The following is a 13,276-nucleotide window of genomic DNA, read 5'->3' on the forward strand; positions in this document are numbered from 1 at the left end:
ATGGAGTCCTACAAAGCCACTTACTCCCACCACATAAATCCTATACCTGGCCAACAATTATGGGAAAGATCTGAGGCCAACAGACCATTGGCACCTTTGGTTAAGAGGAAACCTGGACAGCTCCAAACCAAGAGAAGGAAGGATGCGGATGAGGGGGGTCACTCTAGCAAGAAATCCAAGCCAACCACCACTTTGAAGAGACAGCTACAACCATTCACTTGCAAGTATTGCTTGCAGAAAGGTCATACAAAAAGAGGGTGTCAGAAGAAGAAGGTGGCTGAAGCTGCAGAGGCTGAGAAGAAGAAAGCTGCGGAGGCTGCTGCTAAAGACCCTAAGGCTGCTGCTCAAAATGTCACTGCAACTGCCACTGCGTCAGCTACAACAACTACTTCCAATGCACCTCAAGCTGCAACTGCCTCTGCTACTGCTACAGGCTCTGGAATTACAACAGCGTCCGCTACTGCATCTGCCCCTGCTCCTGCCACTCTTGTGGATGTGGATGTCCAGCAGGCTGAAATTGATTTGTCTCAGCCCTCATACTCTGAAGCTGAAAACTCCCAAAAGGTATTTGTTTAATAATGTTTCATGTAATGTGTTTTTATTACTTGTCTTATTTTATAGGCTTTATGTCAAATATTATCTGTATTGCAGCAGCATGAACAAACCAGGAACACACCTACAAGACCTGGGAAACTGCCACTTAGAAGAAGGTCACCTCCTCCAACTGGCTCTGCATCATTCAATCCAATGGAGGGAGCTAGTGAGGCAACTGCAGCAAGGCTTGCCAACTTCCTGAAGTTTGTACCCACCTCAGGGTTCAAACCGCCAAGAAAGAAGTGATGCAGATCCTAGCTTTAGGTTGAGATTATGAAAGATTGTAATATTTTGTGAAACAATTATCTTAGTCTCTTTTGTTTGGTCATGGTGATTTATAGACACCTCTGCAACTTTTAAATACTAATTAAGTTGCTGGAATCTAGCTGAAACAATGCTCAGAATTTTTTGGCTTGTTATTGTCATCAATGCATTATTGCAGAATTTTATATGAACTATTTTTATTGTGATTCAGTTATGAATTGTGCCTTATGTAAGCTCATCCTATTGTTGCTTATCCATATCAATTATGTTTACAAGAACAAAACCAAATAGTCATTCAGTATATCAAAAACAATCTAATGTCAATTACATTGTTCATAAACTGGATTACACTGGTTGTGTGTTTCAGCTCTCACCCTAATCAAACCTTCAATAATAACATCAACACAAACACAACTAACATAAATACCCCTAAACCAAGCACTTGGACCATCAGCTTTACATTTCTCACATCTGCTTCCAGTTTGCCCACCTTCCATGCAATGTTCATCTTCATCCCACCTTGCTCATCTTCTTCATCAGACTTCAGCGGCACCTCATCCTTTACCGAATCTGCCCAGACAAATAACCCACACCAATTCTTTCCACTAGTCTGCAAACAAGCATCAACCTTATCAAACAACTACCTCAAGTAACCAACACTATAAATTTCAGCCAAATTTCAGCCAGTAATTGCACTCACGTTATAATTCGGACACCCGAAGAACGGCTTATTAGGATGACTCTCCGTCCTTGACCACCGAAGGACAGGCCTACACCCACAACCACACCACTCTGGAACTGCTGAACGCCGGGCACGCACATTGTTTCCTCTCCAGATTCCAGTCGCAGATGAGCGATTCGACCTACGAGAAGCTTGACTGTCACTCATGGCGGGAGAGGACGAAGAAAAAGAATAACAGGGAAGAAGAGGGAGAGTTGGACGACGAACCAATACACATAGGAAGAGGGAAGAACAACTTAGGGTTTATAATTGGTACCAGGGACTACTTCAGAGAATTTCGACATTCTTTGAAGATCCTCCACATCAGCTAGCCGTTTAAGGCTGCCTACGTGGACAATAAGCAGCCAGCTCAGCACTCCGGCTGCTGAGTCACGCCGGAATTGGGTGGAGGGACCAGGATTTCGCACGGAGCTCAATCTGAAGGGTGCAATTAGAGCATTTCGAAAGTAAGGGGTAACATTGGTGTACGGGCTCAATCTGAGGGACCATTATGGGATTTTACTCAGTAATACTCACTACAATTACTATTATAAAGGAGATGATTCATATATATATATATATATATATTAATATATGTATAGTAGTAACGTATGAAAGAAAGAGAAAAAGAAAAGTTTCGTATATAGATAATAGAGAGAGAAGATTATTGTTATTGATGTGTGTTATACATTGAAATTCAACCTCTATTTATACATGAAATGAGGCTTTATTTTTCACTATCATTAAATGTAATGACTTTGAAAATTTAACATTTCCATATGGAAAAAGATGAGCCACCTATACTCATCCACATTATTCTTATCGCAACAAGAGGCTTAATTGTTAATTTACTCTTAGAAAAAAGCTTTCCTCCTCTGCAATTCGAAACACTGAAGTAGAGTGCAGAGTCTAGTTTTCTCAAAGCCAGATTGACCAAACCGGTTCAATTGAAAACCCAGTCATCTGGTTGGGTTGAACCATCAATTGAACCGCCACGCAAGTTCTCAGGTCTCACACACTCGCACAACGCAAGCAGCAGGCAGCACCGCCACTGGCATAAGCTCTACTCGTTATCTCACTCTCGTCGTTTGGGTTCACCGGTAGTTCGCTTCGCCGTCGTCTCTGGTTCTACTCGCCGTCGCTGGTCTGCTCGCCGTTGCCGTCGTGTTTCATCCAACTGCCTGGTGACGTGAGTTACCTGCTGCCCTTCTTGTCTTTGTCTTCTTCATTACTTAATTAATTAATTTGTTGTATTAGTAATTAGTTGATTTAGGTTTTTAAATTTTAGAGAATTAGTTTATTGGTATTTAACTGGCTGATTTAGTAATTAGTTTTGAAATTTAGATGTTTAATTAGTTTGTTTATTGACAAAACTTTTGGAGGGAGCGAAATTATAATGCTGAATGAACACCCAGTATTTGTTGCAGTTATTTAGTTGCGAGTATAAGAGTGAAGATAAGGAGGATAAAATTGTAAATGACCAAACTGGTTTAGATGCAGGGCAGTTATGAATCTGTTGTAACTGTTCTGAAACCGGATTGAACCGGCCGGTCAGACCGGTCCAACCACGAACCGGAAATATTAACGGCCTAATCAGACATGTAAAACAGTTGAAAAACCGCTGAATCGGCTGGAATCCGACCGGTTGGATCGAAGCGGGACCCGGCTTTAAACGAAGCTGCTACTCCGTTTCTTTCTCCCTTTCATTCTTTCATTCAGAAAGAAATCACAGAAACTTGGCCAAAGAAGCATGTAAGCCTACACCACCGCCGCAAGGAGTGGCATATTGCAGCCGTCCATTAAGTTCGCCGTCCGTCTGTCTATCTAGCTTCCCTCGTGCTCCAAGTCTTCAACCCCTGTTCGTTGTCACCGATCGCAGCTGCTTCCTCGAGCTCGGCGTCCGTCGTCTTTGTCTCCTCAGCCGCGCTTCCGCCGCCGTTTGTTTGCCGTTCACCATTCGAGTTCTCATTCGCGTTCGTCTGGAAGCCACGTTGCTCTGCTTCAAACTCTGCGACCAACCCGCGCGCTCCACCTTGCCGTCGAACTGCTCTCTAATGTCGCCGCCGTGAGTTCCCTAAACCCGCCACCAATACTCTGCTTCAAACTCTGCAACTTCTGATTTCTATTACAATAAGTAACTATTTGAATTGGTAGTGGTTTGGATTTTTTTCATAGATTATACAATTGTTATGTTCTCTTCTCTATCATATTGATCTTAAGCTACGAATTCTCTTATTTCGTTTTAATTTTACCGCACTCAACATGTTTGATGAAATGCTTTAACCATATTTCTGGTTGATTTTATAATTTCTAGCTTTTAGAAACTTAGTAAGTTGATTGCATGTGAAATTAAGAATAATTGGATCTTAGTAATTAGGAAATTTTAACTGCACAAATAGCATCTTTGCAGAAAACATATCAGCATGATGATTCCACTTGCATTAGTGTTCTTCTGGTAAATTTTAACTGTTATTGTGAACTTGTTAATTTGCTAATTGTTCTCCTGTTGTTGTTGTTCTGTTATCTTTAATTTTTTTTGTTTCTTTTTTGTGATTTTCTGTTCTTGGTTTAGGCTGTGATTGAAGGTTCTTTGGTTTGGGTATTCTTCACTTTCCTGGAAGCTTAGCTTTTAATTCTTTGAGCATACATATATCGAATTATTGTTTTCAGCAATGGTGATTTTTAGATTTTTTTTTGGTTGCTTTGTTTTAAATGTTCCTATTGGTGTTGTTGTGTTGTTGCTGTGATTTGAATGTTCTTTTGATTCTTTCTTTTATTTCGAATGCCCAGTCAGTGCTTGGTTGATTGGTTTTGCTCACTGATTGTATTTGATGATAAATTTTAAATTGATAACTCTATTACTGCTTTATTGTCTGTTTCTGTAGTTAAATTTTATTAAAGTTTTTTGAATTTTCACTGCCTATGTTACTGATTCACTGTTCCTTCATTGCTTTTTTTTTGTTGTTAATCATTGTGATGAGCTTTGTTAAAATTGGGTTAAAAACTGTTGATCTCTCTTCATTTTTCACTGTTCCAACTTCTGTTATTAAAAAATTTGCAATTGGTGATCCTTTGATTCATGTTTTCATTGTTCTGTTCTTATGAAGAAAAAAATTGCAATTAGTGATTGTATGATTCATGTTTTGATTGCTCTGTTATATAAAAAAATTCTATTTTCATTGTTTTGTTCATTGTTTGGTTGCACTGTCCCTGCTCTCGATCTCCGCTGACTTGCTGCCCCTCCTCGGTGTTGGATTCTTTTTGTTTCAGGCTCTGTTGTGTGTTTGTTGTGCAACACTATCATTTTTTGTTTTACTTTTTGACTCAGCTACATTAAGACAATATTCTCTATCTTTAACTTGTGCATTGTAATTCAATCCAGCTATTTTTAATGGAAGTATAATTATTGTTAATTGTCAACAAATTTGCAGCAAGTTTTTGCATATTTTGATGATTAATTACATTTAATTGGTGATATTTTATGTAGGGTTTTAAATTTGAAAGATATTTTAGGATGTTTATTTATAATTTATTTATTATTTTATTATGAAACGATTTTTTCGGTTGAACCATGGTTAGACCGGTTGGACCAGTGAACCAATGACTATAGCGGTTTAATGACCAGTCCGGTTTTCAGAACCTTGCTTATAATTCATTTTCCTCTTGGTGATCAGAAAGTATATTTCAGTTTTCATTTCTTCTTCTTTAGTTTACTTCTTCTCTGCTACTCTTCTATTTTCGTTTCTTTTAGCTTCTTGCAACCCAAGGCTCAGAGTTGCTTTCAGTTGATTTTTGTTGTGACTCTTACTGCTTGAACATGACTAAGGTGACTTGCCCTGTGATGTTGCATATGCATTTGAGAATTTTGAAATAGGTGCAATTGCAATAGGTGCAGGAGCAATGGCTGCATAAACACTAGTAATTAGTTGATTTAGCTTATTAAATTTTAGATAATTAGTTTGTTAATTGGCTGATTTAGTAGTTGGTTTTAAATTTGGGTTTTTAATTGAATGATTTAGATTTTATAATTTATATTTTTATTTAATTATGACCGAGTCAACTAATTAAATAGTTCGATCAATAATCCATTAGTCCGATTGGTTTGATTATCGGTAAGCTACTGGTTGAACCATTGATTCAATAATCCAATAGTCCGATCAGTTTGATTATCGGTTATGTTCTAATATCTATGGTGCAGACCTCTACAATAAGTAAATAACCCAAACCTGATTGAAATAACTGGTTTGGTTTTGTCTTGTTTTTAAACCGATTCCATAACCAAACTTCCCCGCTATGTCTTTAAACCCCGAAACCTGACAAGGGGACATTGGCTTGCTCTTCCTCTCACGGTTTGCCACTTCTAACTCTCCCTCTGTCTCTTTCTCTCAATGGGTTCCTATGCTCAATCTTGATCAGAATTGAAATGATTTCTCTACTAATCTGTCTCATTAGTTGTGATTTTGAAAATGTTTCTTGCAGTTTCTTGCCCATAAGGTGTTTGTGTTATTGTCTCGAGTCTAATAATTTCTTTGAGGAGCTTATGCTTTATGTATTTCTTGTGCTTGGGTCGTCATTCATTCGCCTTTGCTTTGTTTTGGGTAATATTTCCAGAATACAAGTATAGGATGATCCTTTCCACAGCTCCAGAAGTAACAACAGTTCTTGCTTTTTGTTTGAAGTAGTGGATGTTTTCAGCCTCCACAACAATAGCATGCTCTTGCGCTGCAGTTCACTGAAGTGCAAGCTGCTACTGCCATTGCCACTGCCGCTCCCACAACTCATCACTACTCGCCTCTCTTCTTGTTCCACTGTTACAGTCAATCCCACAATCTTAAAACAATGCAGTTCCCTAAGCCATGCCAAGCTCCTGCAACAGCAAGTCACAGTGCAGGGCCTTCTCCACCACTTCACTCGCCACCTCATCGCCACATACATTGCACTCAGCTCCACCATCCGTGCCACTGTCCTCCTCCTCACCCTCCCCCCATCGCCTCTCTCTGTTTTCTGGTGGAATCAGCTTATAAGGCGCTCCCTTCATCACGGGGACCCTCACGGCTCCCTTGCCCTCTACCATCAGATGAAGGCTCATGGGTGGACCCCTGACCACTACACCTTCCCTTTTGTCTTTAAGGCCTGTGCTGATATTCCCTCTTTCTCTGCCGGCACTTCCCTCCACGCTGCTGTTCTACGATCTGGCTTTGACTCTAATGTTTTCGTTTGTAATGCTGTGGTTGGCATGTACAGTAGGTGTGGCTCTCTCCAAGACGCGCGCAACATGTTTGATGAATTGTGCCAAAGGGGAATTCAGGACTTGGTCTCTTGGAATTCCATTGTGTCTGCTTGTTCTCGTGCTTCTGAGACAAATACGGCACTTCAATTGTTTGTTGAAATGACCACTCGTCATTGGGTGTCGCCAGATCCTGTGAGCCTTGTTAACATACTTCCTGTTTGTGCTTTTGTTGGTTCTTCGATGCAGGGGAAACAGGTTCATGGGTTTGCTGTTAGGAGTGGGTTGGTGGATGATGTTTTTGTGGGGAATGCTATTGTTGACATGTATGCCAAGTGTGGTAAGATGGATCAAGCAAACAAGGTTTTTGAAAGGATGAAGTTGAAGGATGTTGTTTCTTGGAATGCTATGGTCACAGGGTATTCTCAGACTGGAATGTTTGGGGATGCTCTCTCTCTGTTTGAGCAGATGCGGCAGGAGAATATCAAGCTGGATGTTGTGACATGGACGGCTGTGATTGCTGGGTTTGCCCAGAGAGGGCATGGTTCTGAGGCTTTGGACGTGTTTCGGCAGATGTGCAACTGCGGATCTCAGCCGAATGTTGTTACTCTGGTGTCTCTGCTTTCCGGCTGTGCATCTATTGGCGCATTGCTTCATGGGAAAGAAACTCATTGTTATGCCATCAAATTTATGCTGAACTTGGATGGAAATGATCCCCGGGATGATCTGATGGTAATTAATGGTCTGATTGACATGTATGCTAAGTGCAAAAATGTTGCTGTAGCCCGTACAATGTTTGAGTTGATGCCTCCCAAGGATAGAGATGTGGTTACCTGGACTGTGATGATTGGTGGTTATGCACAGCATGGTGATGCCAACCATGCGCTACAACTTCTCTCTGAAATTTTCAATATGGGTAACTCTTTAAAGCCTAATGATTTTACTTTATCTTGTGCCCTCATGGCTTGTGCTCGTTTAGCAGCATTGAGATTAGGAAGGCAAATTCATGCTTATGTGTTGCGCAATCGGTATGACTGCATTGTTCTATTTGTGGCCAATTGTCTAATAGACATGTACTCCAAATGTGGAGATGTGGAAACTGCTCAAGTTGTTTTTAATAACATGCCAGAGAAAAATTCTGTATCTTGGACAACTTTAATGACAGGTTATGGTTTGCATGGACGTGGTGAAGATGCTATCCGGGTTTTTGATGAGATGAGGAAAGTTGGTCTAGTGCCAGATGGCATAACCTTTCTTGTTCTGCTTTATGCTTGTAGTCATTCAGGAATGGTGGATCATGGAATCAATTTCTTTTATAGAATGAGACAGGACTTTGGGGTTCCTCCTGGTGCAGAGCATTATGCATGCATGGTTGATCTTCTGGGTCGTGCTGGTCGCTTAGATGAAGCCGTGAAACTCATTAATTGCATGCCTATGGAACCATCTGCAGTAGTGTGGGTGGCCTTGCTTAGTGCATGTAGGATACATTCAAATGTAGAGCTTGGGGAACTCGCTGCCAGTCGATTAGGGGAATTGGAGTCTGGGAATGATGGGTCATACACTCTGCTTTCAAACATATATGCTAATGCTAGACGTTGGAAAGACGTGGCTAGGATTAGATATTTGATGAAAAATACAGGTGTCCAAAAAAGGCCTGGCTGTAGTTGGGTCCAAGGAAGGAAAGGCACTGCAACCTTCTTTGTGGGAGACAGATCCCACTCGCAATCTCAGCAGATATATGAAACACTTGCAGAATTGATTCAACGCATTAAAGCCATTGGATATGTTCCTCAGACAAGCTTTGCTCTTCATGATGTAGATGATGAAGAAAAAGGTGACCTGCTTTTTGAACATAGTGAGAAATTGGCCCTTGCCTATGGCATCCTAACAATTCCTCCAGGATCTCCTATTCGGATCACCAAGAATTTACGCATTTGTGGTGATTGCCACAGTGCCATAACCTACATATCCATGATTGTTGAACATGAAATCATACTACGAGACTCAAGTCGTTTCCATCATTTCAAGAATGGTTCCTGCTCATGCAAAGGTTATTGGTGACAGTGGTATCATTCTGATCCATTTAAATGTAGAGCATGCTTGCAATGATAGGTAACTATCTTGTTGTGCACATTAGACATATACAATTATCTTTATAATTATAACTATTTTAAGGCCTTCACTAGTGCAATAAACCAATCCTATAATGTCTTAAAGTTTATAATTGTTAAACACAAGGTCGTATTCTGATTATGGAATTATGCCAACATCTTGCTTATATAAAGTCTACTAATTGAATACTAAATGTTGATTGATGTAAATACTTCATTAACCAATTATAAATGACTTGCAAATTTTGTTGTGCCAATATTATGATGGAATCTGTTTTTTCTTGTTAACGTAAAAAAATAGATATACTAGGATTGAGCCATGAAAACAGTTTATTGGTATATTACTCCTAGTATTTTCACATGATGGCTTTAAGGATTTGATCTTTGCCACTTAATTGTGTGGGGGAAAATTCTTGCTTAGGTATTAACACATATTTTGTCATATGCACAATAAAGATGGTGGACCCATGAAAACAATGACTGTATCTTGAATATAGTCCAATTATATCCATGCAAGAATCACTAGTGTAATGTGAGCCTAAGCAAGTTTGAAAAGATCTCTCGTGTAATGTAATGATCCAGTCTATGGTATCTCTCTATAATTCCAGTTTGTCTTAAAGTTTGCATGTCCTTCATTAGTTTGTTGTATTCTGTCACATGGCCAGGATGGTATGATGATTTTGATCGAGCGGTAAGTGAGCGAGTTTGGTATAGCATAAGTTATTTTCGTGGAATACTTTACAAATGATTTGGTATCCAGAACTGAAAAATAAAACAAGATAAAATGAAAATAAAGGCTCACATTCAGTTCCTCTACTGCTTCAAGCTCCATAGTCCTAGAGTCAAGCTCTTCCATCCCATTGGGGAAGATGTCTGCGAAATCACGGAGTCCTTGCTTCCTAGGCATGGAAAAAATACAGTGAGGCTTAGTAATATTGGTGTTTTGCTCTGATTTTTTATGGTAGTTTCTGTTTGAATACTTTTCAAACTCTGGTGTGAGGATCCAAATGACTCTGTTCCAATCTCAGCCTTATGTGCCTTCTTCGTGTGGTGTGTTAATTATTGTTGACTGGTAGGCTGTTGCCTGGCAGTGACCTAGTATTAACTATTAACAGTATACCCTGCCTTAATCACTCTTGTTCCACTTTTAGCATTTTGCTGGTGCAGAGGCTGAGAGATGCAGGTTTGAACCAGCAGATCTCCAAGGTCAAAGATCACCAGCACATTCTCGAAGAAGAGTTTCAACGTCTCGGCGAAGATGTGGTGGGTTTGAATTAGTTTTCTATAATAGGTTTGATTTTATCCCAGTGTATTCTTTCAACAAATATATGAATAACTAGATGATTACTTATTTCTTTAGTCTGATTTGAGCAATGTAAAACATAATGCTCTGCTAGAGGCTTTAGTTTAAAATCAGTAAATGTTATTTAGCCTTTTTTGGGATAGTTGTTACTCAATGAATACGGTGATCCAAAATTTGCGTTGTTCTATTGTGCCTAGTGTTTAACATAAACTTGATTTGAGAAAAGATAATTTCTTATGATTTTTTAACAGCTATTATTTACTTGTGCACTTTAATCCTATTTGATGTTATTTCATATACGAGCGTTTCAGTTATATCATAATTAGTATACCATATACGTAATACAACTCTAAATCTTTGAAGTTTGGCTAATTATAAGCCATAGAGCATGCTGCAAAATCATTTTTATAGAACTCAGAAGAAAATTGAAAAGCTGCATGTCTATTGAAAGTTGAAACCAAATTAATACTACCGTTTTTAACCCTTTCTAGCAGACAACAGCAGAAATAGGCATTTGATTTAAATATGCATGTAATGTTACAAAGAATTTGATCCTTGTTACTTATCTAGCTTAAAATATGTATTGTTTTAAACTTCTTGACCAAACAGATTTTCATCTCTCTTAATATGACTTAGTTTATCACTGTAAAATTGATGAGCGAACCAAAGAGTTTGAAGGAACTAAGACAGCGATGAAAGAAGGAAATACTTGCTATTTAATTCTTTGTTGATTCTCACTATCAATCAATCTTATATTTGGTTTAATATTTCTTCAATGGCATAGTATTATAAACTTGGGTTTGGAGTCATTGATGCTTTATCTACCTTCCTATCAAGTAACAAGAACTACAGTTATAGCAGAATACTCAATGTCATGAAACCCCATTGTCTCAACAAAACCATAAGTAATTTGACAATGTCCTAACAGCAAAATTTGATTGCAAAAACTCTGGGTTCCAAGCAGAAACATGGTCAATCAATCCTCATCCTCAATAACCTTTGTGCCTAAACCTTTGATCTCTTCCTTGGGGATTTCAACAACAGTGACGAGAGAGTAGAGCTCTTCCTTTGCATCTTCGTCGTCGTTCCTCTTGCGAGCAATGCGTACCCTGATCCTCCGTGGGACGCTTCGGATACCTTGACTCCACACAAACTTGTTCAACTTCACATCCACTCTCACATCATTGGTCCCCATGGCTTTCTGAGCAAACTTCCTTATCTCCTTAATGGCTTTCGGGGCCTTCTTCTTGAATGTGCTGTTTTTCACATAATGCCACCAATCCAAACACAAACCATATTCATGTATCTTCTAACATTCTATCAATTAATATATATCAGATATTATACAACCCACTAATATTCTAATATCAAGTATATGGATATCACTGATGCATTGATAGATACCAAAACTAAAGCAATTAAAGGGAAAATGACCAGCTACGTGTCTTATCAACAATCCATCCAGTTACTTCAAAATGAAAAATACATAGTACAAGGCTCTAAATCTATTATCTTCTATTAATAATGATAAAGGGAATTAAGGGGTTTAGTGACCAATCCTTACGTACCAAAAAATGCCACTTCCCCTAATTTTGCTCTAATAACTTCTATCATTATACACATTAAGAAGCTAAATTTACTCACTAATTGAGCATTATACAATAATTTAAGAGTTTATGTAATAAATCAGTTATCCAATTATGGTTATGAAAAGTATTTCTTTACCATTAATGTATGTATTTATTGACAGCTGCACAAAATTAAGTTCCCATGTGATTTGATTTTACAGAATATAACATATGTGACGCAAAAATGCTTTATGACAATCAAACTTTTAATATGAACACAAAAATTTAGAATTTTTTAACTTCTATTCGTATTCTTATAAGGGTGAATGTAACAGAATTGTAAATAATGATATACAAGGAGCTTATAATAGTGTTATTCCTCAGTAGCCCTAAACAACAATTGAGTTCCCAATCTATGAGATCATGCATTGAAATCAATGAAGCAGGGTTGAATAGTCAAAATTGAAATAAACAATAGAAAGAAAAGAATACCATGAATGCAAGCGCTTGTGGAGATTGATAGTGTACTCTCTGGTAACCACCTCCTCCTTCCTACCCTTCGCCTTTTCCACCATTCTTGATTCTCCAACTTCGGATGCAGCAGCAAGGAGAATCCAAGATGAAGATGATGAAGCTAAAACCCTAATTTAACCATAATGGGCCTCTCAATATGGGCCCAAATTGTTTTATTTTAAAGTATAAATGGGCCAACTATAAGCTCATAGGCAACCGTTTTTTATAACTCCAAAACCTAAAAGCTTAAATAATTTTTTTTACTTTTAGAATATAATATAAATTAATTTTGATAAGGACATGTTTCTAAAGTGAAAAAGTTGATAAAGTTGTAAAGTGAATAATTAATTAATAATAGAGCACATATTTTATAGATATTATAAAATTAATGGTGATTAAGTGCTTGTTTGGACGATATTAAATCGATAAAAAAATATTTTTTTATTTTTTAGTGTGTTTGGCAAATTTCTAATAATAAAAGTAAAAGTATTAAAAAAATTAAAAAAAAAACATCTTTTTTTGAAAAGTTAATGCTAACGAAATAATATCTTTTTTGAAAACATCTTTTATATTTTTACACTATATTATTTATTTTGTTAATAGTGCAAACGAGCTGATATTACTCATATTTTACTGCTAATGCTAACGGAATAAATAAGAAAATTTATTACACATATTTTGTTTGTAAACCAATTCAAACTATCACCGAGGCATTTCTAAATTTTTGCAATATAAGAAAGATGTAACTCTTTATTTTTGTTTAAGAAAATTAAGTGTTACTATTTGTTTTAATAAAAAACCTTAACCAAAGACTTTAGTATAATAAACAACTAATTTTCTCTGATAGTTGTGGTTCCTTTATTTTGTCATGAATTAAGATTAGCGTTAACTCTAAGTTTAAATATTTTGAATATTAAATTAATTTGGTATGTACCACAAATGATTAAAAAATTTGAGTGATATTTATTTAACTTT

The 13,276-nt window shown here is 37.6% G+C and overlaps 3 protein-coding genes across 6 annotated transcripts; 2 read left to right on the top strand and 1 right to left on the bottom strand.

Annotated features, from left to right (window-relative positions):
- Positions 1–840, top strand: LOC148573168 (uncharacterized). The gene is made up of 2 exons (XM_088504433.1): positions 1–564; positions 652–840. The coding sequence occupies exons 1-2, from the start codon at positions 1–3 to the stop codon at positions 838–840; spliced, it is 753 nt and encodes a 250-aa protein (XP_088360559.1).
- A 2,437-nt stretch (positions 841–3,277) lies between these two features.
- Positions 3,278–10,393, top strand: LOC107625053 (Tetratricopeptide repeat (TPR)-like superfamily protein). Of its 4 annotated transcripts, none has more exons than XR_001617050.3 (3): positions 3,278–3,644; positions 6,191–8,918; positions 9,583–10,393. XR_001617050.3 is itself a non-coding variant. In XM_021115604.2 (2 exons), exon 2 carries the CDS (start codon positions 6,291–6,293, stop codon positions 8,865–8,867), a length of 2,577 nt encoding a protein of 858 aa, XP_020971263.1. In that variant the 5' UTR covers positions 3,278–3,644; positions 6,191–6,290; the 3' UTR covers positions 8,868–10,393. The 4 variants fall into 4 exon arrangements, 1 of the variants encoding a protein (XP_020971263.1); XR_001617051.3 differs by having other exon boundaries at positions 10,069–10,393; XR_002357160.2 differs by having other exon boundaries at positions 10,085–10,393.
- Positions 10,394–10,913: 520 nt separating this feature from the next.
- Positions 10,914–12,421, bottom strand: LOC107625052 (large ribosomal subunit protein eL31). The gene is made up of 2 exons (XM_016327589.3): positions 12,281–12,421; positions 10,914–11,476 (listed from the first exon to the last, which is right to left on the bottom strand). Exons 1-2 carry the CDS (start codon positions 12,361–12,363, stop codon positions 11,197–11,199), a joined length of 363 nt encoding a protein of 120 aa, XP_016183075.1. The 5' UTR covers positions 12,364–12,421; the 3' UTR covers positions 10,914–11,196.
- Between the last annotated feature and the right edge of the window lie 855 nt (positions 12,422–13,276).

This window comes from Arachis ipaensis, chromosome B2 (assembly GCF_059453495.1).
Source record: "Arachis ipaensis isolate K30076 ecotype BB chromosome B2, ASM5945349v1, whole genome shotgun sequence".
Lineage (NCBI taxonomy): Eukaryota > Viridiplantae > Streptophyta > Magnoliopsida > Fabales > Fabaceae > Arachis > Arachis ipaensis.